Below are 26,400 nucleotides of genomic sequence, written 5' to 3' on the forward strand. Positions count from 1 at the left end.
TGAGAATTGTGACATGGAGGAAGAGCAGTCTGGCACTGCTTGTCGAATCAAAATTACACCGACTGTCGCTGTCGAGTTCCTATCTACACAAAGGATTCTTCGCCTGGACTCTATCGCCAGTGTAGTATTGGTCCTAAAGGTACAGTGTTCTCTCCTCTGTCTTGCCTTCTGCTTTTCCCTCGAGCTCTTCTTCGCAATCGCACCTCTCCTCCCTCAGCCAAACAATCCAATCATCTCCCACCAGATGCCGTACTTTTACAAATATAAGCCCTCCGGCTCCCCCTCGTTCTTTGTCTTCATTACGCTATCCCTCGCACTCCTGAAATCCGCCATGTTAACTCTCATTCTCCTCTCTCTCAGCGCCCTCAGTCCAGCTTCGGAACAGATTGCCTTGATATCCGCCCCACTCAGGTCATCCTTCTGGGCAATGAACTCGTCTAGATCGACGTCTTCGGCGAGTGACATTTTGCTCGTGTGGAGTGTGAAAATCTTCTTCTTGGTGGCCGTATCGGGGTTCTCAAAGAGGATTTTTCGGTCAATGCGCCCCGGACGGATCAAGGCCGGATCGAGTGTTTCAATCTTGTTGGTCGCCATGATTACTTTTACATCCCCACGGTCGTCAAACCCATCGAGTTGGTTGAGCAACTCCAACATGGTGCGTTGGATTTCTCGTTCACCTCCGGATGTCGATTCGTAGCGTTTCGTGCCGATGGCGTCGATTTCGTCAATGAACACGATCGAGGGGGCATTTTCGGCCGCGACTTGGAACAGTTGGCGCACCAGACGGGGACCATCGCCGAGATATTTTTGGATTAACTCAGAGCCAACGATGCGGAGGAAGGTGGCGGATGTTTGATTTGCGACGGCTTTGGCCAAGAGGGTCTTTCCTGTTCCAGGGGCGCCGTACAGAATGACGCCTTTGGGAGGTTTTATGCCCATCTCTTCGTACAGTTCTGGATGTAGTAAGGGGAGCTCGACGGCTTCTCGCACCTCTTGTATTTGGGACTCCAACCCGCCGATGTCGGCGTAGGACTCTGTGGGTGCTTTGTCCAATTTCATTACGGATACCAATGGATCGGCGTCATCGGTCAGAACACCAACGACAGAGACAGATTTGTGATGAAGCAGAATCGAAGCGCCGGGCTCCAGCAGATCCTTGTCGACAAAGGACATGATGGAGACATAATACTCTGGACCGGTCGCGGAGGAGACAATAGCGTGATCGTCGTCAATGAGTTCTTCCAGGTTGCCGACTCCCATCGGGCTGCCTCGCATGTCGTCGACCTTACTTCGTTCATCAGAGTTGCGATCTAGCGGTTCACCTTCACCAGCGGTCGAGGGAGCCTGTGTTTGAGCAGCTTTGGTTTTTCGGATTTGTTCTTGATTTTCGACATATTCTTCTTCTAGCAGGAGATGATCGTGGACTCTTTGCATACGGAGGTATCGTAATTTGCAGCGGGCAGTTGGGTAGATGGTGGGTAACTTGGCGGCAGCACTTGGGCCTGCCTGCTTGCGCTTCTTGCGGCCGATCCTAGTGGTGGGCTGCGGAGGAGGTTCATACTTGGGCTTATCCTTCTGAGGAGAATGTCAGTGGGAGATTCCTCGAGCTTCAAACCCTGCGTCCTACCTTCTTGTCCTTGTCGTCTTTTCCTCCATGACCAGGGCCGCCTCCCTGCTGCGATGATTGCTGGTTCCCCTACAGGTGTCAGTAGAGCAGTTATCACATTTCTTCGGGGGTTTTCCATCCTACCATGATGCAGATGGCTACACAAAGATTTGCGGGGTATGATAATGACCAGTGATGAGATTGTGAAAGTGGAAATGGTTGAAAGGCGAAATGGCGAGATAATTGATTACAGCAACTTGGGAAGATGCGTGACGATGCCTCGTCGCGCCTGCTCCGGTGCCAAGATGTGGCTAGTGAGAATTTGTAGACGTACTTGGTAGTGGCTGGGGAAGTGTGGCTGCTTCACCGATTCGCCGATGAGGAGAGGCCCTCTCCGATTTCCACCACCACCACCCCATCTGCACTCGCTGCCCCGTGCTTATGAAAGTGAGGCTGCGTCCATCTCGTCGTAGGCCACAAAGTAGGCAACACGTCCACGGCGGCTGGTGTGACACACCAACCAATTCTTGTCATTGTATTGATAACTGCCATCTTAGCATCTCGACTCGTCAGCTCAGGTCTTTACGAGTCCGAGTCCTCAATCCACTTTCTCTACCACATACCTCCCGGCCCATCTGCGCATCATCTGTTCTTCGACGTGATTCTAGCTCACAACTTCGTTCGTTCCTGTCCTGCCTCTTGCGTTCAACGGCATTCCATCTTCTTCGGGACTCATTCATACATTCGCCAAAGCCTGTCAGCCTTATCTCGCACTTTGCTGATTTGCTTCAGCGTCATCCCACAGTGACGGACCTTGAATCATCCCTCTTCGACCGACCGAAACCTCCCAGTGCTTCCTTCGTTCGCTTCCTTGCGCGAGACGGCAAAAAATGGCAGGTCACAAGGCAAGAAGGATAGCCAAGGATCTGGCGGACATCCGTGCGGATTCTACCTCTCAAATCTTTGCAGAGCCCATCGGAGATAGCATCACGGATTTGAGGGGATCTTTCAAAGGCCCTTCGGGGACCCCGTATGAGGGTGGTACATATGAGGTCTCCATCAAGATACCTAATGAGTACCCTTTCAAGCCACCAGTTATGAGGTTTATAACAAAGATCTGGCATCCGAACATCTCCAGCCAGACTGTACGTTTGTCCACAAGACTGGCTAACGTTGAAAGAGGGGACTGACAGCTTCTACAGGGCGCCATTTGTCTAGACACACTAAGCACAGGCTGGTCACCTGTTCTAACGATCAAATCTGCCATGATCTCATTGCAGTCGTTGCTTAGCTCACCGGAGCCTAAAGATCCTCAAGATGCGGTCGTGGCGAACCAGCTCATCAAAAACCCCAAAGAATTCGAGAGGCAAGCACGCGAATGGGCGGTGAAATACGCAGGCGCTCCCAGATCTTTTTTCGGCGAAAGCAGCGGTGGAGCTACCGACAAGGACATTGAGGCTGCAGAGAAAGAGAGCCAGGCGAGAGAAGCTCAAGCCAGCATTGCAGTGTACGACGGCTACAATAAGGATCTCATTGACCGATTTGTCATGATGGGGTTCGATGTGGAACGGGTGGTGGAGGCATTCAATTACGTCGGCATCGATCGTAACGGCGGTCAGGACTATGAACTTGAAGAGGCGTACATGGGTGATATTACGGCAAGACTGTTGGGTGAGCCTTAGATGCGCTGGTGTGTCTCTGAGCTTCCTGATTGATTCAATGCATAAAAGCGATGGTGTTGATATGGCAGGGTTCGGGGGCTGCCCATACGGTGGCTTCGGCGGGATGTCTATCACGAGAATTCATGATCCGTATGCTGCTCAGATAAACAGTTGTACCTGCTTGGGTGATCATTTGTAGGCCGTGACCCTGGCTTGCTCGATTCTAGATAATGTATTATATGCTAGATACTTCCATTGGTGCGGCTGTGACAGTGGCATCTTTGGGCTGCTCTTTCAAATACTTCATACACCAAACAGCTTGTCAATTTTGGATTTTGAGGGGTTTCCGCGAAGTGAAACAGGCGGAGACTTGTTCCCAACTTCATGTCCATTTTTGCCTACCACCACTTCACCGAACCACACAGGACCAACAGACGGTCATCAAGCCAGAGAAATCATATATAATCGACCGGTGACTGCAGAAGATGTCAAATTATCTTGTGCCACCATGATCGAAGACGATATCTACAGAGCCTCATCACAATACCGTTATTGGTCATACACCAAAGAATCTTTGGCTCGGATAAGGGAAGAGACCAACAAACTTGCCTCCCAGAGGGTGAAAGCTGCCTTTCGACGCGTGCATGCCGCTAACAGATCATCTCAAAATGGAGACCATGAAAACGGTGGTACTGGCAACGGCGACGGACCCGATGCTGCCCACGTCGAGATCGAGACTTTGACGGTACATGAAGAGTTGAAGATTGTGGAATGGCATTGCTCTAAAATTATGGATATGGGTGAAGCCATGAATCCGAGGATACCTTCGCATGTAGTGGTATGTTGATATTCCTCCTTTCCCGCATCTGTCTCCATTTCAGCGACCGATGCCCTTTTACAAGAAACGGTCAATAAAATCTCTGTCGAAGTTGGCCATCTTCGCCCTCGGAATGTCTTCTCTCTGCTATTGCCTGGGTACTTTCTGTTGCAGGTCTACACTTCTCGATCTTACTACGGAAGCATCGGCCCTTTGCTCTAACAACGTCGTTTCCAGGCCACGGCCATCCAATATCTCCGCCGTTTCTACCTCACCAACTCTCCGATGACCTACCACCCAAAACAAATCATGATGTGCGCGCTATATCTCGCCACCAAGGCCGACCACTTCTATATCCCTCTATCACGCTTTATCGCTGAATTCGACAATGTCAGCGAAGATGATGTAAAAGCCCCCGAATTCTTACTCTTGCAAGGCTTAAGGTTTACGTTGGACGTGCGGCATCCAATGAAGGGTCTTCAAGGAGGACATGTGGAAATGAACGTTTTAGCAGAGGAAGGTCGGTTAGGCAGCAGCATCACCAAGGCCAATGGGAGTGAGAAAAGGGTCGGCATCGCCGCGGACAGAGCGAAAAAACTCCTCGCTACGGCGGCCCAAATGACAGACGCCTATTTCCTCTATACACCCAGCCAAATCTGGCTCGCGGCAGTCATGGTCGCGGATCGAGAGCTCGTGGAGGCGTATGTCAGTGCGAAACTTGGCGCACTGCCACTTGCGGCGAACGACGCGGAAGCAGCTGCCGCGAATTTTAAACAGAAGTTGATGGCTACGCTCTCCTCTTGCGCCGCCCTTCTCGAGTCTTATCGAAGTGCCGAAGACGACGCCGCACAGCGCAAGGAGATGAGGCGAATCGGCAAGAAATTGACGGTATGCCAAAACCCGGAGAAAATGGACATCGTGGCGGTAGCGAGGGCCAAGGCGGCGGAGAAGAGGGAAGGCGGTGATGGATCAGATGCAGAAAAAGCGCTCAAGAAGCGCAAGTTGGAGAGGGAAAGGCTGGAAAGGGACGGAGATGTGTTTGGGCCGGAACTGAGGGATGTGAAGACTTGATGGTTCACAAGTGATACCGATGCTGGAAGGCCGGCCTACACTGCCACAACTCGGGTTTCTTTGTCTTCTTGCACTGGTCGGGGGCAATTCTACGATCGACGGCCCCCAGACGCGTATCTATTTGATGCCGTCAAGATGTTGTCCTTGTCGAAGGACACTGGTCCACTCTCAAAATACATATGACAGATATTCCAATATTATTTCCGGATCTGATGTGTTTGGCAATCCGTAGACCTGGTGGGACGCAAGGGGAAATTCCTCTCACAGCCTTTGATCGGACTTTTCAGCGCTCCTCTGTCCCACCATGGGGTAAATTTCTGGTGTTACATTGCCTCTTGGTGATATCATACGGCCCGCGGATAGGTTTCCTTTTCAGTATTTTTACGCGTGCAGGGTTTTAAAGATCGCGAATTCATGAGAAAGCGCGATGTCAAAAGTCGTGACTAAAGAGGAGCGTCTGTTACTATCCATGTGAAAGTGATTGAAGTGTTAGCGGCACGAAACATCAACCTCGCAAAATGGCAGCACGAGGCAAATACAACGTCGGCATTCTCGGATATGGCTTGAGTGCTAAGATCTTTCATATCCCTTTCGTGAATGCGGTTCCGGATTTCAATCTCTATGCAATCGTACAAAGAAGCCCGAAGCCAGACAATGATGCAAGCAAGGACTGGCCCAATATCAAGGCATATCGATCCACAGAGGAGATGGTGGAGGACGACCAGGTCCACGTTATTGTCGTCACGACTGCGCCGGAGTCACATCTTCACCTAGCGAAGGCGGCTCTGTTGGCGAACAAGCATGGTATTCATCTCTTCCGCCACTTCTGTCTTAACAGATCTTTATTTACTAATGAGGTGTTCAAAGTTGTTGTTGAAAAGCCGTTTACGCCCACATCAGCTGAAGCACAGGAACTCGTCGATCTGGCCAAAGTTCAAAACAAAATCCTTACCGTCTACCAAAACCGACGGTGGGACTCGGACTTCTTGACATTGAAGAAGTACATTGAAGACGGCACATTGGGCCGCATAGTCGAGTTCGAAACTCACTTTGATCGGCATCGACCGGAGCCGCCACCGGATAACTGGAAGGCATACCATGCACCTGGCACTGGTGCAGTGTATGACCTAGGGACTCACCTGATGGATCAAGTCGTCTGTTTGTTCGGCATGCCGAAGAGGGTTACTGGGTTCGTCGGGTCACAGCGAGAAGTGAATACCACAGGGTTGGAGGACTCTTGTACGGTGCTGCTACATTATGACAGCCCCAAGATGTTGGTCACGGTCAAAGCTGGCGTCGTCAGCCCGGAGGTGAACCAACTGAGATACTGGGTTCGCGGCGACAAGGGATCATTCAAGAAGTTTCACCTCGATCCACAGGAGGATCAGCTGCGGAAGGAAGGCCTGAGACCCGGCGATAAAGGCTATGGGATTGAGAGCGAGGACAAGTATGGGACATTGAATGTTTGCAAAGATGGTAAGATTGTCAGTCAGGTTGCTCCAACCGTCGAGCCCGCGACATACACAGAGTACTACCGGCGTCTTGCTGCTGCGCTGAGTGGAGATGTTTCTCAGGTTCCCGTTGCTCCTCAGCAGGCAGTGGGTGTCATAAGGCTGGTTGAACTCGCTCGTGAAAGCTCGCAGTTGGGACGGACTTTGTCTGTGTGATAGTATCCATGTACGAGTCGAAAGACTCCTGAGAAGTCGGAAAAGGATGGGATAACCCCAATTATGACGGGAATACAACAGAGCGTATTTGGGAAACATATGGCGGCTGGTGGATTTTTGGTTCCCCGTACAAGGCTGCGAGGCTGCGAGGCTGTGCCACGGTGAAGCATGTCTCCGTAGAGACGATCCCATTCCCACAGCAGGTTCGTCGGAGGTATTTCATGATATCGTTTCTGGACGATGCTGTTAGGAACGCGCACGCAGTTGTTTGGTGTTGTAATCTAAAGGGCGGTCTTTTGCGCTCTCAAGTTCAATGTCCAATGGATGCAATCGACTCCTTTGCGGCTCGGTTGGCTCCAGCTTGGTTCCTCATGCCCTGACTTTCCGCACGACTTGTTGCCAAAGCGAACTCTCTATCAGCCATATCGTACGCCTGGAGAGGCACCGAGTAGCAGACTCAAAATGCTCTTGCGAATCGAAAGCTAAACATGTATCTGAGGCCTCCTCTCAACACACCATTCCTGAGAGTTCCTTGAGAACCGCACACAATTCTTCACGCAACATTTCACCTAATGGTAGTTTGCAAAGAACATTTCGAGCCACAAGTCACAGCCTTCGCTTGAATATTCGGATCCAAGCTTTCCATACGCGCTCGAGTTCGTCGCTCAAGAACTCGAATAGAAAATGTGGACCTGCTCCGACTCTTCCCAAAAAACCCTCACTACCTTCTCATTCCACCACCTCTCTTCCCCAATCCAGCCTTCCAAAGCGAACAAAATTGCCATATCCTCCTTATATTAGTGTCGGGTCGCTCCCCGGGGATAAAATTCGAACTGGCAAGGGTGGGGGTCCGGATATATCACTTCCCAACAGCCCGATCCAAGAACGAGAATTTGAGAAAGAGCGTCAGAGGAGAGAGGAGGCAAGACAGCTAGAACTTGAAGAGAATATTCGAAGAGAGCAGGAGGCTAGGGCAGAGGCACAACGCCAGCAGAATCAACAAGCCCAAAGAGCAAGAGAGGAAAACATTACACGCAAGCGAGAAGAATGGATGCAAAAGCTCCGCAAAGCCGAAGATATCGCCAACCAGCTCGAGGCGTTCCCATGGAATGACAAGGCCGACCTCCATCTTTACTTGCAACGCCATCGTTTGGTGGAAAGAGCGAAGCACCTCGAGTCCCAACTTAAGGATTGGTACGGCGAAGGAGGTCTCAATGAGCAGACTAGAGACATTGGTAACTTGATATATTTCAATGCAAGGGACGCACTCAGTGACGAAAATCTCGCGCCGATCCTGAGAGAGCTCAATGACACTGAGCTGTACTGGGCCTACTTGGGGAACCCAGATGGTGTCAAAGATGAGAAGCCCGGTGCGTCCGTACCAACGCGGACTAGACTTCGATTGTACGAGATCTTATGGCTACGCTACCAAGTGATTGATACGGCCTGGGTGATTTCAATGACATTACACGATCTCCGACAAATACGAAGGCTAAAGGCTCAAATATTGTGCTCTGCAGAGATATACAGCTACCATAAACTCACCTACCCGCTTCAGCTACTTGTTAACGCGATAAGTCTCAATGCCGAGCGTATAATGCTGGACTACTTCCATCTCAGACGCATGTCGGGGCTTTTCTACAAGCCCTCATCGCGACGGCTGACTAAGCTATTTTATGAAAGCGCATTTCTCTTCCATGGAGCGAAGCTGCGTTGGTTGAGCAGAATTGCTATCCGTGATGTGCGACGCAACCTTGAAGAACTTGCGGCGTCCCCTGTCCAAAGGGAGCTGTTCACAAAACTGGGACCTTTGATTGCCCACAACCGAGCCTTCGTGGGCCTCCAGAGCTCTTACAAAGGTCTGTTAACACTGCTCAAGATCCCATCTCGATCTCCACCGGCTCGACTACAGATGAAGATTGAAGAAGCTCATGACCATCTCTCTGATGCGCAACGAGATATTCTGCTTTTGACTGAGTTCGCTATGCTCTGGTCTGGTGTTCGCAAGATATGTTCGGATAACCAGAACCTTCAGCGGGATTGTCATGTGCCAACTCTGCAACTCAATCCTGCTCCAGCATCTTCGTTTCTGCCCCGTCACGTTGTTGCACGGCCTCAGAATGCTGTTCATTACGTTGCGCCCTGGCGGATTCCTACATCTCTCTATCCTCTCGGTACAGCAATCCCAATCCACTACGTTCTTACGTACTCGGGTCTTCGGATGGTGTTGCCACGGTTGACTGCCTGCAAGGTCCTGGGTTTCGACACTATACAAACAGCTAAAACCCAGGGAAACCGCTTGGTTGAATTTTTGATTCTTGCGAGCGACCACGAGGTGGCGATTATCCATATTGCTTTAATGAGCCAATTGTCTCTCATATCAAAGGAGCCTTTCCTTGATATCATGCCAAACTCTTCGATTTTGAAGGTTGGTGTAGATGTCGAATATCAGCGGCGAATATTGGCAGATGGTCCTTCTATTGAGTTAGAGGGAACTGTCGAGCTCCGTGATCATCTCGGCTGGAGTGTATCCCCTGAAGCGGGATCTGCGAGAGACCGGGCTGGGAGTATCATCTCATCGATGGCCAACCAAATTTTGGGTTCCCCTTTACCCCCGGTCGACCTTTCGCGGGCACTTCGAGATTTGCTTCTAGGAACGGAATTTCGTGCCATTAGGAGAGTTGGGTCAATTGAACCCCTTCATCTCCTTACACGTAGGTTACAAGTTCCCCGAAGATGTTTGTTATTGACAATGATCAATAGATCTCGCCTCGCGTGCCTACGCTGCTTTGCAACTATATCGAGTGGCCGTCGGTGAGAGGCTCGGCCCGATACCCAGCTCCTCAGTCCAGTCTAACGTCGATGAACATTCACTGGGTCCTGTTTTGGTCTACAGGCAGTCGGGTATAAATGATGATGGCCTACCCAGACAAAGATCGCTTCCCCGCCAACGACTGCTCCATCTAGCGAGCATTGCGGAACACTGGGCGGCGACGACCTTCTGGGCTAAATTACATCCGAAAGAGTTTAAAAAGCTTTCCAGGCGAGAACAGAAGGTTAAAAGAGAAAAGGCTATCAAAAAGCTGACAGCCTATTGCTTGTTCACGACATTTAACGAGAGATTGGATACAATTCAGCGGTATATGGGGATGCGCCTGGTCGCCACTGAGATCCTTGCTATTTCCGACGAGGCAAAGGTTCCCCTCCGTCCAATGGACGTTGAATTACTTGACATCTGGCGAAGGAAGCGAGAGGAGAGCCTTCCTCAAAATGAAGCGCAGGGAAATGTCGGTTTTGGAGTGGTATCTACGTCGCATGCTCTTGGAAAGGGAGTCAATACTGGCTCGCCATTCTGGAAGTCCGGGTTGCAAGCACCCTGGCCGGTTAAACCAGTACTGCCCCCTGCAATCAACTCTGTCGGTATACGGAAGGTTGCTGCCAAACGGTGCGGGGTTCGAATAGTGCAGTCTCTTTCGCGATCAACTCAAAATGTACGTCGATTGCCCCACGACTTCACAGCTCGACCTTCGCAAAAGAAGATTCGGGCAACTTTAACTAAACCAAAGAAGCCACTCTGCAGCGCGACCAAGGCACAGCAACCTTCACCTCATCTGAAGCCGGAGTCAAGTGCTTCTACCGCACAAAAGCCACCTTTACGCTGTTCAGATCTGTCTGGCCGCGTGGACTCGCAGATATATGATGTTACACAACCTGTGCAAACAGTGGCTCGAAGGAAGCACCAGACGAAGGGAACCGGGGGAAAGGAACGACCAGAGTTGAAAGTGAGGGACGCAGCAGCCATAGGTAACGCGTCGAGAAGAATAGAGAAGGAGGGAACTAAGGAGGGAGAGGGGAATAGGACAACAATAAGGCCGAAAATTCCGAGGCCGTGGCCAAAGATCAGGCGGAGTTGATGAAATCGAACGAGCGACGGCAATGAAACTGATCGGGAAGAGAGACATGCAAAAAACACGTCAACCTGTGAAGGTCATCGAGTGAGCAGCGGGAGACAGAGCGTGACGGGCACCAGAGACAGGCGACAAGGGCGGGAGGCGCTCGAGGCCATGGTCAAGATTGCAACAAGGGTAAAGCTGGAGAAGAAGAGAGGAAGAAGTGGCGATAGTGAAAACATTGCCATTTGCCAATTTTAGTCTGTAGTATCTTGGACCGCCCGTCACCATACATCGATTCCTCGAGACTATCAGTCCGTGACGGCGCCCTGGTTCTGCAGTCCCGTGCCAGCGAAGACAAAGTTCCATCCTCCTGGCGTCTTTGAGGTCTCCTTGTGGATAACCATAGCCGCATGTACCGAGTAGTCCCGTGGAGACGGGCAGCAAACCACCTCAGGGACAGCAACCCTTGTTCTTTAGCCTTTTTGCCTCATGTCAGTTAGGTGTTTTACAAATGTCGCATTCTCGAATTTGGTTTGCGCAGACCACCTGCTACCCAGACTTAGACCCAAACCAAGACCCGGGCTATGAAGCTCGAAGGGAAGAAGACGAGAAACATTCGAAGATGAATTCACAGATCGACGCACACGAGTACGCACGCTCCCACACGCAATACCTACCACTTTGCCCAGTTTCGCTCTTTCTGTAACAATCAACCGGTTTGTCCAAGTTGCCGGAACTGTGCATAGAGTGTATTTCCAGTAGCTTCAATTCGCAATGTGGTTATATATCCTCTCATATCTGTTTTGGTTTTTCCCCCCCCCAAGTTGGCGTTCGATATGATTCAGGAAAGAAAGTTGAATCAAGTAAGGATTATCTCTCTCAGGTGATGTGATGTGATGTAATGTGGTGATGCGAGGAAAAAGATCCAGGTCCAGATGCCAGATGCGAAAAGAAAAATGGAAGGAAATGAACGGAGATGAGATGGAACTGGAAAGAAAACAAGTGCATCTAGTCTGGGCGGGCTGCCGTGGTCGAAACCAAACCCGATCGGGCAGGGGGATTAGTTCAGAAAAACCCTGATGGGGATCAACTCATTCCTCCTCAGTAGTCGGTACTTGTGATAGCTATTAGCTAGACGACACCTACCAAGTACTACGTCGTTAGGCACTGGCGTCAAGTGTGGTGGCGTCGTTAATTAGTCAGTCGGATATTGAGCGAGTATTAGTAACCCAGCGGGGCAGGAGTTGACGCATCCGGCCACAGAGCGGCTGAAATGGCACTAGGCCGAAAGCAGGCAATATTCTCAAAATGGACGTCTGTATGCGAGCGCCGAGCGACCGCATATCACTCTTTCTTGACATCAGACTCAGAGTCTGGGATCAGCATCGCCATCACCATCAGCGTCAGCCTCGCGCCACCAAACCAAACCAAACCAACCCACCCATACCCATCCCGGCCCCCGGCCCCGTTTTCGCCTGCTTGTTCGTTCATCCTGGCCTCGCATCCGCATCTTCGGCTTCGTGCAGAGTACAAAATCGGCCGGCCCAACCTGCCCCATTATTATTACACCTCGAAACATCTGATTTCATTCGTTGCGCTACTAGTAGTTGCCCAGCGTCGTATCTGTGCGTGCTAATAGGATCGACCACGGTACTGCCACCTGAGAACGGTCAGAATCGTCTATGTATGCAATATGGACTACTCGGTACTAGCTCTCGAGCCTCGACAAGGGTTCGTATGCCCGGAATAGGCTTGGTCGCAACCTCCCAAGTCGCTCCGGAATACTCAGTACTGAACCCCAGTATGTACGATCATGCTGGATCATGCTCTGAGCGACCATGTGGCGCAACGCAATGGGAATGTAACCACTTTTGGGACTTCAAGCCTAGTAGTTTTTGCACAAGGGAGATGGAGTTGCCGTTTCCATGTCATTGAGAATGCTGCTCTTACTGTCACAACTCGTCATATACCTAGCAAGAACCACCGTATCGATCCTATTGTAACAATGGTTACCGAACCAATGCCAATGTTGGTTTATCTTTCCTCAAAAGCAATCACGACCGGCCCCATCTCCGCCAAAAACGTCCCTCTCTTTTGCCCATGCCCCTGTGTCCTTGCCTCCCGGACTCCTCTCTCCTTGCAACCCGCCAATAATACACCGGCAAACCACTGACGACAAATACAATGACAATTACAGTCTGGACGGGCTGTGCCACCACAGCCCGACTGACGAGGAACAAAGACACGCAGCAGAAGATGATGGGTGTGGTGATGAATGTGCGATAAGGTCTTTCCAGTCGCGGTTCGCGAATTCGCAGAACGATGAGGCCGAGGACGGTCAGAAAATAGAAAGTGTATCCAGCGACGCCATAGAATGTGAGTAGTGTCTTAAACTCGCCGAGGATGATGTAAATCATGCACAGGAGCATGTTCAACAGCATTGCGTTGACAGGCGTATATCCCAAGCCGATGGATTCATCTCCAAAGATGCGCGCGAGGGTTTTCGAAAGCCATGACCTTTTGCGGGTTTTGGTTAGGGATACTGGTGTCTCCGGACCGGAAGAGCTCCCAAACCCTATCTTCCCGAACAGCGAGGGCAGGTAGCCCTCTCGCCCAGCAACGTAGACCAAGCGGCCAGAGGTGAAAGTAGTGGCATTAAGTGCGCCAAAACATGAAGCACTCACAATCAACGCCAGGATGAGCCCTCCAATGGGGCCAAAGACTTTGCTCCCAAACTGAACGGCAACGGTGTTTGACTTGTTGATTGTCTCTAGAGGCAAGACGAAGATGTATGCGACATTGGCAAGAAGATAGCATACTATAACGGCAGGCATGGCGGTATGGAGCACTCTCGGTAGATCGCGTGCTGGGTTCTTGAACTCGCCGGTGACGTAGTTTGTATTATCCCATCCGTCAAACGCCCAGAGACCCGCGTAGAGTGCCACAGCCCAGCTGGAAATATCAGTCGACGTGTTTTCGAACCAGTTATGGTCGCGCCAATCTTTATTGGCGGGGCCATTGAAGGAGAGGCCCGTCACCGCTACTACGATGCCAATGATGGTCACTGCCACGAGCGCAACGAATTTGAAGAACATGAACAGATCCCCCAACCGAGCAGCGAAGCGTGTCGAGACACAGTTGAAAAGTGTGACCAGCACCAGCGCGGCCAAGGCGGGGATTTTGTTGATCCATGGATTGACATCTTCGACCTCTGCGCCGATGGCGGCACGGACAACGTATTCGCCGAATATGATCGCGATAATCGCCGCCCCCCCGGGTTTGAGGACAAGAATGGCCGACCAAGTGAACAAGAAGCCCACCACCTCGCCAAAGATCTTGGACAAATAGACCTGTGCACCTCCATTGAGTGGTATGGCACCTCCGAGTTCAGCATACGAGGCCGCGCCCGTCCACGCTAGGAGGCCAGAAATTGTCCACACCAGCAGCGCGGCGCCCGGAGATCCCACATGTGAGTTCACTTGCGCCGGGGAAGAAAAGATCCCAGAACCTATTATCAGCCCAACCACCAGTGAGAGCCCGTTCAGATATGTCAAAGTCTTGTTCTTTTCGAGATTTTGCAACGCGCCACGTCTTTCGAGGGACAGCGAGACGGCTGACGGGTTGCCTAGCGCGGCGTATCCTCCTCCTGCAGTCGAAGAAAGTGGGAACAGCGCAGGGGTGAAGTCAAAGGCGGATGAGACGGAGTAGGATCGCCCACGCAAGTGGCTGCGTGCCGATGCTGGGTTTGCGCTGTCCAAGGGATCCTCATTTTCGAGGGAGAGCCGTCGAGAGGAGGAGATGCCGGATGGCGAGGACTCCTCGGACGTAGGTAGCTCATCGTGCTCGGAGTCGGCTAGAGAGGCAAGCTCTAAGGAATCTCTACCTGGGAAGTGAAGAGGCTTCTGGATTGCGGAGAAGCCAGGTGAGGGTGGTGACATGGTTCGTCTGTCAGCGTCGAGGGAAGCTCGGCGAAGTCAAGGGTCGGGTTACTGGGACTCGGGGTTCATGGTGTCGGCTCGCTATTCCCGCGGGGAGTACATTTCCAATCCAGTTGACGGTGAGTGAGGGATATTGTTTAGCTGCTGCTGATCGCAGTCTGGGGATGGGCTGCGGCTTGTTGGGTCGGAGAAGGCCAGGCTGGACGTTGAAAGGAGCCAAGCCGCTAAGACTGCCCGAGGCTTGATCGGCGGAGAGGTTGGCGCTGCTTTTAGCGGTTCGTATTTTTCGGGTTGGACGGTAATATTCGCACCTCTCGCTTGCGGCGTGCAGGGTGTCGAGGCGTGTTTACGAACTCAATCCTGGACTCCATTATATCAGCATCCCACTGACATCCCACTGGCGTCGTGAGCTTCGGGCGGGAGCGGTCGAATGACGAATGACACACGGCAAAAGCACCAGGAACCTTGCATGCGGAAGTTTGCAATTCCTCCCCTTCCCTTGATGTCCTACTGATCGATGGTGTCTCCCGTCCTCCACCGTCTCATCGGAAACTTCGACCGATGGCAAATATACAGGTACGCAACTTGCCTCCCGTGGAGAAGCTCGATGCTTCTACGTCCCTGCGCCCTGCTCTTGATTGTCAGGTCCGTCAGACTCACTCCACCGCGATTGGTGCATGGGCTTGGTGTTCCCTCGTCTCTCAGACGTCAGGCCAAGAGGTGCCAGCGACGCAGAGGTTTTTTTCAGGTTGACGTGAACTTGTTTGGTTGTGGCGCATCTTGTGTCTCTGGACGACCCTCGCTCATCCACACCGGTCCTCAATAGCGCGTGCCGATTTCAGACTCACCGGTCTAAAGGAGGACCCCGATCGCTCTTGCCACTCCAAAGTTGCAACAAAGCCCTGGTCAGAGAGCGCAGCCGCACATGAGAGATGAAAGAATAGAAGACAAGGTGGAGAGATGCGACTTCTTATGGCCGTTGAAGCATAAGACGGAAATGCCGGTGGCCTTTGATCTTGTGCCGCTCACCTGCATGCCTCTTCAAGGACCTAACACACTTCTATGCTGGAGAGCCTGAGGATTCTCCAATCGGAAAGGCATATTGCTACCCCTTCGCTCGTACCACATCAGACCCAACCCCCCCAGCAGGGCAAGCTACAGGCCCTTAGCCACACGCGAGATGCCGTAATCGAGTCCACCTGCAGGAGATCGAATATTACCAAAGCGACGGGTCCAGGCTGCACTACAGGTAGGCTTCTCTTAGTCATGTCTGTGGGGGATATGAAGGCCTTTGTGGTTCTTCACATTGGAGGAAATTGGCCGCGACGAGTGGACTTTTGCTCCTCAATGCTGTACACTACTTTGCTAACGCGCCTTAGGAGTCTCCTGGGTTAACGCCCTTATCATCTTGCTACGAGTCTATTCCCCTATATCTATCCCTTGGAGATAATTAATCATTTGCTTCTGCCGCGGAACTCTTGCACAGAGACAGCCTACCCTCAATCAGATCCTTGCCATGTCACAACCCATTCATTTTGTGCATGAGAAAAAGCCAGGGTCTTCCCTGGACTCGAACCAAGTACGTGCTCTCCGATCCCATGTTCGGAAAGTCAATCTCGAGCGGTCAAACCAGAAGAGCACTCGGCGATTAGAGAATTTTCGCTCCTTGACCATTACCGATTTCTCAGAGGGAGGCAAAGTGAAAAGCGGCAAGCGGAAACAACCCCCGAACGTGGATGCCTGTCCCAGTCTTGAACCGGAAATTGAAAACCTTCCGTCACGAGAAGGTGCCTCACAGCGTTGCCCCCTGAATCCTGGTGATGCCAATATTCCCACAACCGCCTTTCAGTTCCTGTCGTCATCTGATGGTGATGGTCCTCCGAGACGGTGCAGCTGTGGCAGGGCAAAGCCACCCAATCCAAAACTGCCGAACCCGGGTCAGCTCTCGATTGCCGGTGCATCTTCCTGCAAAGACGGGTGCCATCCATATGCATCACAAATTTCAAAAGCCATTGATCTTGACGAAACACGAATCGATTATCTTCTCAGGAGCTGTAAGCGTCTTGGCCTCCGTAGGAGGAAAGCTTTTTGCTGACCCCATCTAGGTGCCTTCCAAGTGGCGGCTGAGCCACTGCTTGTTTCAGGCCCTGTCGATGGGGACTTGACGACGCTCTCCCTCTTTCCAGAGTGCCTGACTAACTCGGCATTTCTATACGCCCTTCTCTATTCAATACTTCACATCCATAATTCCTGTAACACAACGAACGAATCACTCTTGCTCAAGACGAAGGCCATCGAATGTCTGAGAGAAGACTTGCAGAAGGACGATCCCAACATTCGAGCCCTGTCGATTGGAACAATACTGCTTCTATCCTGTGTTGCGGTACGTCAAAGGCTCAGGAACGTCAGGGCGAAGGCTAATCCGGCAACAGCATCATTGTGGTGACCTTGCCGAATCTTCAGCACATTCGGAGGGTCTCTATAAGCTTCTCGAGCATTGCCATGCAGATGGTACGCAACTCAGATCTGAAATCCTGCACGCAGTTTTTTGGTTTGTCATATCGAGAGTCAGGCTTTGAATTGACTTGCTAACCCTTCATTGCAGGCAGCACCTTCTAGGCACCGCGCTCGTGTGCGGCCAACATCACTTTCAGCCACCGGATTTTCGAGGTCTTCTGGGCCGGTCTGAAGATTTCCCTATCAGTTCGCTGCCTGCCCTACCTCTTGGATTTGCGTTACATGAGGAAGTCATTAGCAACGACGTGCTGTTATGTATTCGCAATGTCCTCTATCTTCAAGAGCTCGCCACCGCGGGGACTACGGATCAGAATAAAATGGAAGACCTACAGATATCTATCCAATCTCGACTTGTCTTCGACGAGGAAAGTTGTAAGAAACTTGGCCCGCTAGCAGAATGCTGTCGGTTGGCAGTATACATTGTTTGTTATATGACAAGTACCCCGACGTGGAGGAGCGCCTTTGTCCCATTGAGACTGGCAGAGAGGCTTTTGGCATACCTCGACAAGAGTTTTGCTACAGACTTATGGCGCTATCGACGCGATTTATTTCTGTGGCTGCTACTCGTCGGTATGTCCGTCGGCAGAGGGCGCAACTGTTTTGCCGTTGAGCTGGCCTCTCGGTATCAAGAGTTCGTTGACAAAGTGATCGAGGATGTTTCAAACTGGGACGAGTTGAAGGATGGACACAAAGCCTTGCACAATGTTGTGAGACGGTTTATCTATGCTCGAGACTGGGTCGCCAAAAGACATCAGATCTCCCGTTGGACGGATCTTGAGATGGGGGTCTTTCTGTGTGGTTCCGATGATGTTGACATTGACATGGGAAACGAAGACACCGATGCGCTTTTGAAAGAGCTGGTCCCGGATGCTAACCTTTTTGAGTGATGCTGTACAAAGTATGACAAACCTCGCAGAACCAAACATTCAGCCTTGGCAATTCGTTCCTGATCCCCATCCTTGGTATTACCCAGCTGCGAATATCGAGTCACAATAGTGTTCAACAGCTTTGCTACCTGGAAGGGTTCGGGGACCCGGGTAGACGCTTCAGACGCTTGCGGCTTGCTCTTTGCTTTCCGGACATCTTGTCGAAGCTTTGCTCTTAGTCCCTCTCTCGAATCCCCTCCCCCCCTGTGGACCGAGGGGCTGTCTCGGATTCATCCCGTCTTTTTCGACGAACCTTCCGGACACGATAGGAATATTCAAGTTCATAGCTACCACAAATGATATTTTTTGAGGAATTGTCTATCTACGTTATTTTCCCATTTTCATGGAAGTACCCCCACGAGTATCGCTCTTTAGTTTGTCTGTAATCACTACAGTTACTTAAGCTGTTCGTATCTAACTTTGAATCTTCAACGCCTCGAGGTCGGCCATGAGATTTTGTTTTATCCCTTTGAGAAGGGCAGGATCTCCCTTGCCTCGGCTCTTGCTACGGCGCCGACGACGTCGTATGGCTGTGACCAAACACCAAGCTCATGTCTTTCATATGGGAGAGCTCAGCTATCCTCTTCGCATTATTGACAAGAATTGAGCCTTCTTTACCGCGTGCAGGCAAGCAGTCACTCCGCGTTCTGCTCTCGAACAAACGGTTCAGATCGCCGTAGACGACCGGCTGGCTGGCTGCACATAGCTCAGTTCTCGTCTTACCAATAATCGTTCATCACTACCGAGGCATAGTGTGTACTCGCAACTGTCTTTTAGTCCGGGTGCGGATGTATCCAGGACTAGACCTAATCAGAGGGGGCACTTCCTTTTTCTCGTTTTTTTTTTTGGTCGTGGTCATTGTCTTTGTCATTGTCTTCAAGGTAACCAACTAACCATTAATTTCAACACCTCCGATTTGGGTTTTCTTTTCTGCTTGAAAGGGGTTCTAGCAATTAATTCTTTCGTTGTTGTCACTGTTAAGTGGGGTCAAGGCAGTTTTTTGTTTCGCTGGCACCGCTTTCTGCTTTCGGGAATGACATACATGCCGCATACGGAAGAACTGTGTACGTCTCCACTGTGGACCGTGGTGGCGCCACTAGCCCTACCTGCCTGGCGAGCTACATAGGTAGCTAGGTTGGTAGCTTCCAGTTGCTTGTGCCTCGTACGAACACTCCATACCTAGCTCGTTGGCACAGAGCATGGAGTACATAGACACACTAAGTATCGAGTATAGAGTACTCGGAACTGCTTAGTGGGACCGCCTCGTCCGGCCCTCTACTTTCCGGATCAATTCGGACTGCGCTGAAGAAGACCAACGTAGGTACCTATAGGTAGGTACACACTGGGCTGTGGAAATTCGCAAAGAGACAAGGAGGACTGGTACGGAGGAGTCCGGAGTACGGAGAACATACTACAAAGGTACGTAAGGGGGCTTGGCTGACCAAGCTTACATGTCAATACGGAGAAGCTCGTTCTCAGGAACCTTCATCGGCCAGACTGGCTGAACGACACACCACCTGCTGCATGCATTTTTTTTGTAGCTTTGCTTGATATTGAAGCCATGGATGTGTCTGCCTGCCCCATTGCAATGTTGCTATCATAATTTTCCAATTGGTTCGAGCTATCGGCTGTCTGTTCACTCGCGAACCCTCTCGCATAGCGATCTGTATCCTGTACAAGGACAGTCTGTTGGATTATCCAAAGAGCTCGTCAACGTCGCCCTTAGCGTGACCCCCACCGATGCCAGCTTTGCTCTATGCACAGTCACTCGGACCCGTGCTCTTGCTAGCCCCCCTAACTGCCCCTCAGATCTGTCCCAATCCCACGTTCGAGATTGAACTTCCTCACACCACCCGGGAATGTGCTCTGTCAATCCACAGCGATAACCGTCACTCACAGTTCTTCTGTCGTTTTCCTCCTATTCGTCCTGAGGCTCGGACCAGAGATCCAGCCATATCTTAACTTTCCTCAACCTCATCTACTCGAGCAGCGTCTTTACGGATCTTAATTTCATGCGAACGCTCCATGTTTGACTTCTGTCGCTGGCCTCGGCCTGTTGAACCGACCACTGTGAGGAGTGAGCATTTTCACCGACGCGAGCAAAGCTTGCAAGCAAATTTCCACAGAATATTCTAGCTTCACGACATCCACGCCATCAGAACGTCGTTCAAACTGGGGTCGGCAAACTTTCCAACATAATCTGGGTCTCACCTTCGTCCACAACATTGGCAAGGCTGGTATCCGAGCGGATGCAAAGTGTGGTAGTGAGCAGGAAGATTGGCTTCTCCGGAAGTAGTGTATTTTGTTCCAAAGACGTTGACTTGGTTGGTTCAAGTCCTCACTCGACTTGACCAACAACTTTTCCTCATTATTAGAGCCAATGCAGACGTAGCTGGAGCTGTGAATAATGAGGAAAGTAGAAAATTTCGCTGGGCCCACTTTTCTCGTGGTCGTCATCTCAGTCACAAGGCTCAGGAAATTCTCTTAAGCAACGGTCGGACTGCCTCTGAACTCCATCAATACGTATTTTTGATGCCCCGTTGGCGCTAATGGCTCTGAAAAGCTACCAGGCAGGGCGGGAGACTTCCCCCGCCTCTCAGATCACTGAATCCAAGGCTTGGAGTTCGCGCAATTAGTTGTCCACCAGGCGAAAGATGTTTCCAAGCCATCCGTCAAGAAATCTCTTGCATTGCCCTCTGCTTAAGAATAATACCACACTCAGAGGTTTCGAGGGTCGCATATTAGAGACGTCGAAAGACTGCGTAGACTTTGGGTATGATCTCGAATTCTTATGAACTTGCGTCGGCAAGTCTCTTCTTCATTTTAAAATTTGCTGCCATTGCTTCCTAGGCGTGTGCTTTAGTCTTCGCGAAATCCGCAAAACCTTGAAGGAATCCTCCTGGAATTCACGGTGCAAACATTTTTTGAACAATTCGCCGAGCTTTAGTGACCCGTCGACAGCGCTGATGCCCACGGTGGCTTCGCTATGCGCAAACGTGTCGTCGTTGGCGGACCAGCTCACACAACAGATATCAGTTGTACCACCGCCCATGTCAACCGCAATAGTGGCAGTGGGCGACTTCACCTGATTCCATTCGGCCGATCAATCTTCAGCCGCCGAGGACAAGAGCGCGTCCGACATCTTTCAGGAGCCCACCTATCGCACCCGATTCCGGGACAGGTTGAACTCAACCTTCGAATATGCCGTCGACTGGGGGATGGGGGGTGGAATGGAGCAACAGTATTAATCTTTATTATTCCTTTAAACTCCCAGCTTTTGGCGACGCCTCTGTAGCCAGGTGCATGAAGAAGGGCAGTTGTAGTGTTAGCGTTAAAAAAGTCAAAGGAAGGGTCTGTTTTGGTCTATCGCCAGTTGTCGAGTAGCAAATGCGACTCTGCGTGGGGACAGGCTCTCGCCCCTGGAGCGTGGTTGCGCCTGGAGAAGTGGTAATGGTAGACCCAGAGAATTGACGGGCATAACCAATGGTATTTTGCTATTATGACCAGAGACCCAACACTTCACAACAAGAAGAAGCATCAGATCTAACTTTTGGGACAATATTAAACATCAGACGCCACCTCATAGGACACGTCATTCCCAGTTCGAATGCTTTTTGGCGATAAGGCTGGTGCGCGGGGACGAGGAGGATGGTCGGACAATCGGTGTACGGAGACTGGAGTACTGCTTACATAGATTCTACATACGGTGTGCAATGCAATGTAACCTTCTCCTTGGTGTCGCAGCCTCGTCGTCCCGTCCCACTCCTGGCTGGATATTGTAGGACTCATGTCTTCTTTACCCACCCCCTCTCTCTGGGGCGTGTTCCTGATCGCCAAGTACTGTGACTCGTTTTTTAAGCTTCGCGTTGGACGGTTACTTGGCTCGTCCCTCCAGGTGATCCAGTTGGTTAGGAGGTTCCGAGCCACAGTATCATGCAAGGGCGTCTTGATTACTGTATGTCTGCATTGACTGGTGGTATGTATTGAGTATATACTCCGTCATTTGTCCCCCGAGCTCCCTGAGACGGCCACGACTGCGGCCATGACCACCTGGTCTTTCATTGTTGACGCGCACTCATGCATTTGTAAGCGAGGAATCCATTAACGGATGCAGTGCACGGGGCCAAGGAATGCCGAACCCAATGCTTTATAGGGCCCATTAGCTGCCCCTCCCATTGCCCGAACACGTACTGTGCAGTCAAATTCTTCAGCCACTTGTTGTGAGAATGCATGGCGTTTACATTATGGCCAGGTGTTAAGCGACACTTCAGCCTTGACTCAAAGCTGTATATTATTATATTCTAGAAAAGTACGGCTCTTCCGAATCGAGGAATTTGAGACCTGCAGATTTGGGAGCGCTGCCGAACTAACCAACCAATCGATTCTTCGCGCCCGACTGAATTGGCACTTTCCAATCTATTTGTGTGTTTCGGCATAGCGAGGACTGCCAGCTGCTAATTAAGGGAGCTGGGTTGCAATGACGAACTATTCCAAAATCCTACTGGTGATCAGTAAGTCGAGTATGCCCCCCCCCCCCGGATCTATTGCATGAGTCTCAGGTTTGCAAAATTTGAATGCGTTTGGATCAAGATGGGTGCTGACAAAGGTTCGCTTGATTGTAAACTTTGGAGTCTCCGACTAGTCACATAACGGTCTACATTGCTGTACATCAGACTTTTTACTTCAGGCATTGAACCAATAACGAGAGTTTACTCGTCTGAAGGATGGCCTGGTAAGGTTGGCAGGACGGCAGGAGGCGTCAAGGGAAACCTATGGATTTCGGCAGTCCCGAAGCGAATTTGAACGTCGAGAAAAATTCAAGTGGGACAACTAATATAGTCCATCTGCATGGGATGGCAACTGATTCCGATCAGAAAACCGGGTTACATGAGCTCTGGGCACATCCGTAATGCTGACTTCTCAGAAGGACAATGTTGAAAAAGGCTGGAGGTCCGTGTCATGGAACGAAGCTGCGAGTCTCGTTTCGATGACAGAGAACTTTCTTTAACCTCGAATACCACGGCTCACTAAGCCTTACATCGTTGATCTGCAACAATAACACCTCGCTACTTCAATATCCACCCAAACGATCACCTCCCTGGATCTCTAGAATCCACCGAATTCGATGTGATCGTTATTGGCTCTGGTCCCGTGGGTCGTCAAGCTGCATCCAAGACCGCGGAAGCCGGCCTCTCCTCCGTCATAATCGAGGAAGAACTATGGGGCGGCGAATGTCCCTTCTGGGCTTGTATGCCTTCAAAGGCCATCTTGCGTCCCGGGGAAGCATTGGCCGCCGCCCGGCAAATCGGAGGAGCCAAACAGCTGATTGCCAGTGATCGACTTGTCGACGTGGAAGCCGTTTTCGAGCGACGCGACAAAGTTACCCACAAATGGGACGATGAGTTCTTTGTGAATCTGTCGCTGAAGCGGAAATGTTCTGTAGTGCGTGGGAAGGGATCGCTGATTGACGAAAAGGTCTTGGTAAAGAATATCAACGGCCAGGAACGGGCATTACTCGCCAAACACGCCGTTGTCATTGCCACCGGTTCGGACCCTGTCATCCCAACAGAGATCAAGGGAATTAACCAGATCAATTATTGGACTCCAAGAGATGCCACTGCGGCAAATACAGTCCCTGAGCATTTGATTATCGTGGGGTCAGGCGTCGTGGGCTGTGAGATGGCCACCGCATTTTCAACTTTCGGCAGCAAGGTCACCATGATAAGTGCAACATCTGAAGTCCTGGGTCGTTACGAGCCGGAAGCCGGGAAGCGCGTTCGAGAGGCGTTGACAGCTCGGAATGTCGTGTTTCATTTGTCTTCGAGGGTGAACGAAGCCTGGAAAGAGAGCGACGGCAGGATATCAGCGAAGCTGATCTTAGGACAAGTCGTCACCGGCTCTACCATTCCCATAGCCACCGGCAGAAAGCCTCGCACGGAGGGCATCGGCTTAGAAAGCATTGGCCTGACCAGTGCCACTGATGTTGATCAGAGTCTGTGTGCCTCTTCCGTCGACCGCAACTGGCTATATGCAATTGGAGACGCAAACAATCGAGCTCCGTTGACACACATGGGCGAATATCAGGGTCGAATTGCAGCAGCCGCCATTATCGCTCGAGCTGCAGGAGTTGATGTGCAAGCGCCACAGCCTTGGAGTGGCTTCGCCGCCACCTCAGATCAGGTTGCCATTTCGCAGGTGGTTGTGACGGATCCAAATGTTGCTACAGTTGGCCTGACCTTGGCAGAGGCATCTAAAAAGGGCATAAAGGCCGTCGAGGTGGCTTCGCCATTCAATTTCCCAGGTGCCTGGATATACGCTGAGTTCGAATACGATGGGTGGGCTCAATGGGTCGTAGATTCTGAGAGGAATATGCTTGTTGGGGCCACGTTCGTCGGTCGGGAGGTTGGCGATCTCCTCCACGCCAGCACCGTTGCCATCGTTGGTCAAGTCCCTCTTGACCGACTGAAGCATGCTGTTGCCAGTTTTCCCACCAGGAGTGAGATACATGGGATGTTGCTGGAGAAGTGGTGTCAAATGCGGAAGTAAAGCTCGCAAGGTTGGCAGGTGAGAGCAACTTGAAGAACCCAGAACAAGACTCCAACCGTCCACGCCCTCGAGTTGATCCAATCTCCAGATGTTACAGCCACAAAAGCCAAAGCTAGAAGTGATGCGTGCTTCGTTACTTATCTTATATTGCGGCATCGGAAGCCTTCCGCCCCGAATAATAGAAACTTATCTGACTGGGCTGTTGCTTCACATCAAAGCAAGATTCATCTCGTGGCCATTTCAGTGACATATGGTAGAGGTCACTATTTCGGAAGTGACGAAAGTGCAATGTTTCAAAAGCTGAAGACATCGCGGAAGATGCCACTATATTTGTGACTGGGTTGCGTAGGTGCGCTGGTTGCGTTGAACTCTCGTCTATCCTTCGACTCGAATTAGCTCGCCTTAAGATCATCCACCATGAGGAAGCTGCGGCATCTTCTCATCTTGGCCTCGCTTTTGTGTCAAACAACAAAATATGGGCCGCTAGCCTTCCAACATTTAGTGCGCTTGAAGGCGCTTCCCGTGATCAGCGGATTCGACAGGTGGAACAGGCTTTCGAAGATGCAGTGTTACTGGCGAGAGTGACGGCGGCGACATTTGATCCATGCGAAGAGACCCTCCTTCGTTACTTTCGACCTCTGGAAGCAGCATTTGTGAAACAGGTGTTCCAGACAATCGCAAATATCCCTCTTAGTCAAGAACTCGACGGCGACAATGTGGTTGGAATATTGTCGAGTGCATCGGTGGCTCAAGACCTGCAACCAAAATTTGATCAACTAGAGATTGCATATGGAAACCATCCCACCCTCCCGGAAAATAAACAAGACTGCGGCAAGGCTGCCGCCAAAGGCGAAGGCGGGATAACCGCAGCCTTTGCCTTCATAGATCCTCGTGTCCTGGGAGACATTGCACTAGTGTCCATGTGCGATGAAGCCTTTGAGTATCCGACGCTTGAGGAAATAGCGAACCCGTCAAGTTCAGCAAGAGATCCACAAGGGAACCCTGAGCCAGGATACACATGTGACGGTCTTGGTGATCACGACAGTGACTGGATGACTTCTCCGGGAGGTGTTCTCTTGCACGAACTCCTACATTGGACCTTTCTCTTGGAAGATATACCCGGCTTTGAGGATATAATAGACGAGAACGAAGACAACTTCCCTCAAATTATTGATTTCTGTGAGTATCCGCGTCTCTGGTACCATTGCTTGCATTTCAAGACCAGAAGGCACATTCCTGGGCTGATATAATTCTTCTCTGCCGGTATGCTGATGGTGGTTAATTGCAGGGGGGCCGAACCCTCCTGACGGATATGGACCATTCCGTGCCAGCCAACTCAGAGATCTAGGTGCATATGTCGCCATACAGAACGCCGACACATATCGTTGTTACGCTCAATCCAAATATTGGGCTTGGAAGTGCGGGAAACCATTTGAACCGGCGCAGAGCGAAGACGATAATATCAGGAAGACAGGTGTCCGGATAATTCAAGGAGATCCAAAAACTGGAGAAGATTAAGACATCTGAAAGTTGCCAACGATATTGGTCAGAGAATTCTAGAGATGCTTGAGGAGGGTCCTATGTTTGCTGGATCTGTCGCAGAATGGGATCTCGTCACGGTGATGGAATCATTGCGAAGATTGTAGGTTGCTTCGATGGCATCAGAGCGGCGTGGTTTAGTCTCCAAAACAAGGATCGAGCAACTTGACCTCCAAAAGCAGCGGCTCTCTGATATTCTTTCCCCATCTTCGTATCCGA

The 26,400-nt window shown here is 51.1% G+C and overlaps 9 protein-coding genes across 9 annotated transcripts; 7 read left to right on the top strand and 2 right to left on the bottom strand.

Moving 5' to 3' along the window:
• Nucleotides 1-255: 255 nt before the first annotated feature.
• Z519_09923 (uncharacterized protein) lies at nucleotides 256-1,753 on the bottom strand (the record flags this gene model as incomplete). The annotated part of the gene is made up of 3 exons (XM_016767643.1): nucleotides 256-1,575; nucleotides 1,628-1,696; nucleotides 1,751-1,753. 3 exons carry the CDS (start codon nucleotides 1,751-1,753, stop codon nucleotides 256-258), a joined length of 1,392 nt encoding a protein of 463 aa, XP_016616435.1.
• Nucleotides 1,754-2,496: 743 nt separating this feature from the next.
• Z519_09924 (uncharacterized protein) lies at nucleotides 2,497-3,288 on the top strand (the record flags this gene model as incomplete). Its single annotated transcript, XM_016767644.1, has 2 exons — nucleotides 2,497-2,751; nucleotides 2,809-3,288. 2 exons carry the CDS (start codon nucleotides 2,497-2,499, stop codon nucleotides 3,286-3,288), a joined length of 735 nt encoding a protein of 244 aa, XP_016616436.1.
• A 487-nt stretch (nucleotides 3,289-3,775) lies between these two features.
• On the top strand, nucleotides 3,776-5,155 carry Z519_09925 (uncharacterized protein; the record flags this gene model as incomplete). Its single annotated transcript, XM_016767645.1, has 2 exons — nucleotides 3,776-4,105; nucleotides 4,322-5,155. 2 exons carry the CDS (start codon nucleotides 3,776-3,778, stop codon nucleotides 5,153-5,155), a joined length of 1,164 nt encoding a protein of 387 aa, XP_016616437.1.
• Nucleotides 5,156-5,673: 518 nt separating this feature from the next.
• On the top strand, nucleotides 5,674-6,822 carry Z519_09926 (uncharacterized protein; the record flags this gene model as incomplete). The annotated part of the gene is made up of 2 exons (XM_016767646.1): nucleotides 5,674-5,959; nucleotides 6,023-6,822. 2 exons carry the CDS (start codon nucleotides 5,674-5,676, stop codon nucleotides 6,820-6,822), a joined length of 1,086 nt encoding a protein of 361 aa, XP_016616438.1.
• A 313-nt stretch (nucleotides 6,823-7,135) lies between these two features.
• Nucleotides 7,136-10,522, top strand: Z519_09927 (uncharacterized protein; the record flags this gene model as incomplete). Its single annotated transcript, XM_016767647.1, has 3 exons — nucleotides 7,136-9,536; nucleotides 9,586-10,242; nucleotides 10,389-10,522. The coding sequence occupies 3 exons, from the start codon at nucleotides 7,136-7,138 to the stop codon at nucleotides 10,520-10,522; spliced, it is 3,192 nt and encodes a 1,063-aa protein (XP_016616439.1).
• Nucleotides 10,523-12,769: 2,247 nt separating this feature from the next.
• Nucleotides 12,770-14,653, bottom strand: Z519_09928 (uncharacterized protein; the record flags this gene model as incomplete). Its single annotated transcript, XM_016767648.1, has 1 exon — nucleotides 12,770-14,653. The coding sequence occupies one exon, from the start codon at nucleotides 14,651-14,653 to the stop codon at nucleotides 12,770-12,772; it is 1,884 nt and encodes a 627-aa protein (XP_016616440.1).
• Nucleotides 14,654-16,169: 1,516 nt separating this feature from the next.
• Nucleotides 16,170-18,057, top strand: Z519_09929 (uncharacterized protein; the record flags this gene model as incomplete). Its single annotated transcript, XM_016767649.1, has 4 exons — nucleotides 16,170-16,707; nucleotides 16,759-17,036; nucleotides 17,086-17,204; nucleotides 17,259-18,057. 4 exons carry the CDS (start codon nucleotides 16,170-16,172, stop codon nucleotides 18,055-18,057), a joined length of 1,734 nt encoding a protein of 577 aa, XP_016616441.1.
• Nucleotides 18,058-23,346: 5,289 nt separating this feature from the next.
• Nucleotides 23,347-24,642, top strand: Z519_09930 (uncharacterized protein; the record flags this gene model as incomplete). The annotated part of the gene is made up of 1 exon (XM_016767650.1): nucleotides 23,347-24,642. The coding sequence occupies one exon, from the start codon at nucleotides 23,347-23,349 to the stop codon at nucleotides 24,640-24,642; it is 1,296 nt and encodes a 431-aa protein (XP_016616442.1).
• Nucleotides 24,643-25,059: 417 nt separating this feature from the next.
• Nucleotides 25,060-26,160, top strand: Z519_09931 (uncharacterized protein; the record flags this gene model as incomplete). Its single annotated transcript, XM_016767651.1, has 3 exons — nucleotides 25,060-25,143; nucleotides 25,194-25,821; nucleotides 25,931-26,160. 3 exons carry the CDS (start codon nucleotides 25,060-25,062, stop codon nucleotides 26,158-26,160), a joined length of 942 nt encoding a protein of 313 aa, XP_016616443.1.
• Between the last annotated feature and the right edge of the window lie 240 nt (nucleotides 26,161-26,400).

This window comes from Cladophialophora bantiana (genome assembly GCF_000835475.1).
Source record: "Cladophialophora bantiana CBS 173.52 unplaced genomic scaffold supercont1.16, whole genome shotgun sequence".
Lineage (NCBI taxonomy): Eukaryota > Fungi > Ascomycota > Eurotiomycetes > Chaetothyriales > Herpotrichiellaceae > Cladophialophora > Cladophialophora bantiana.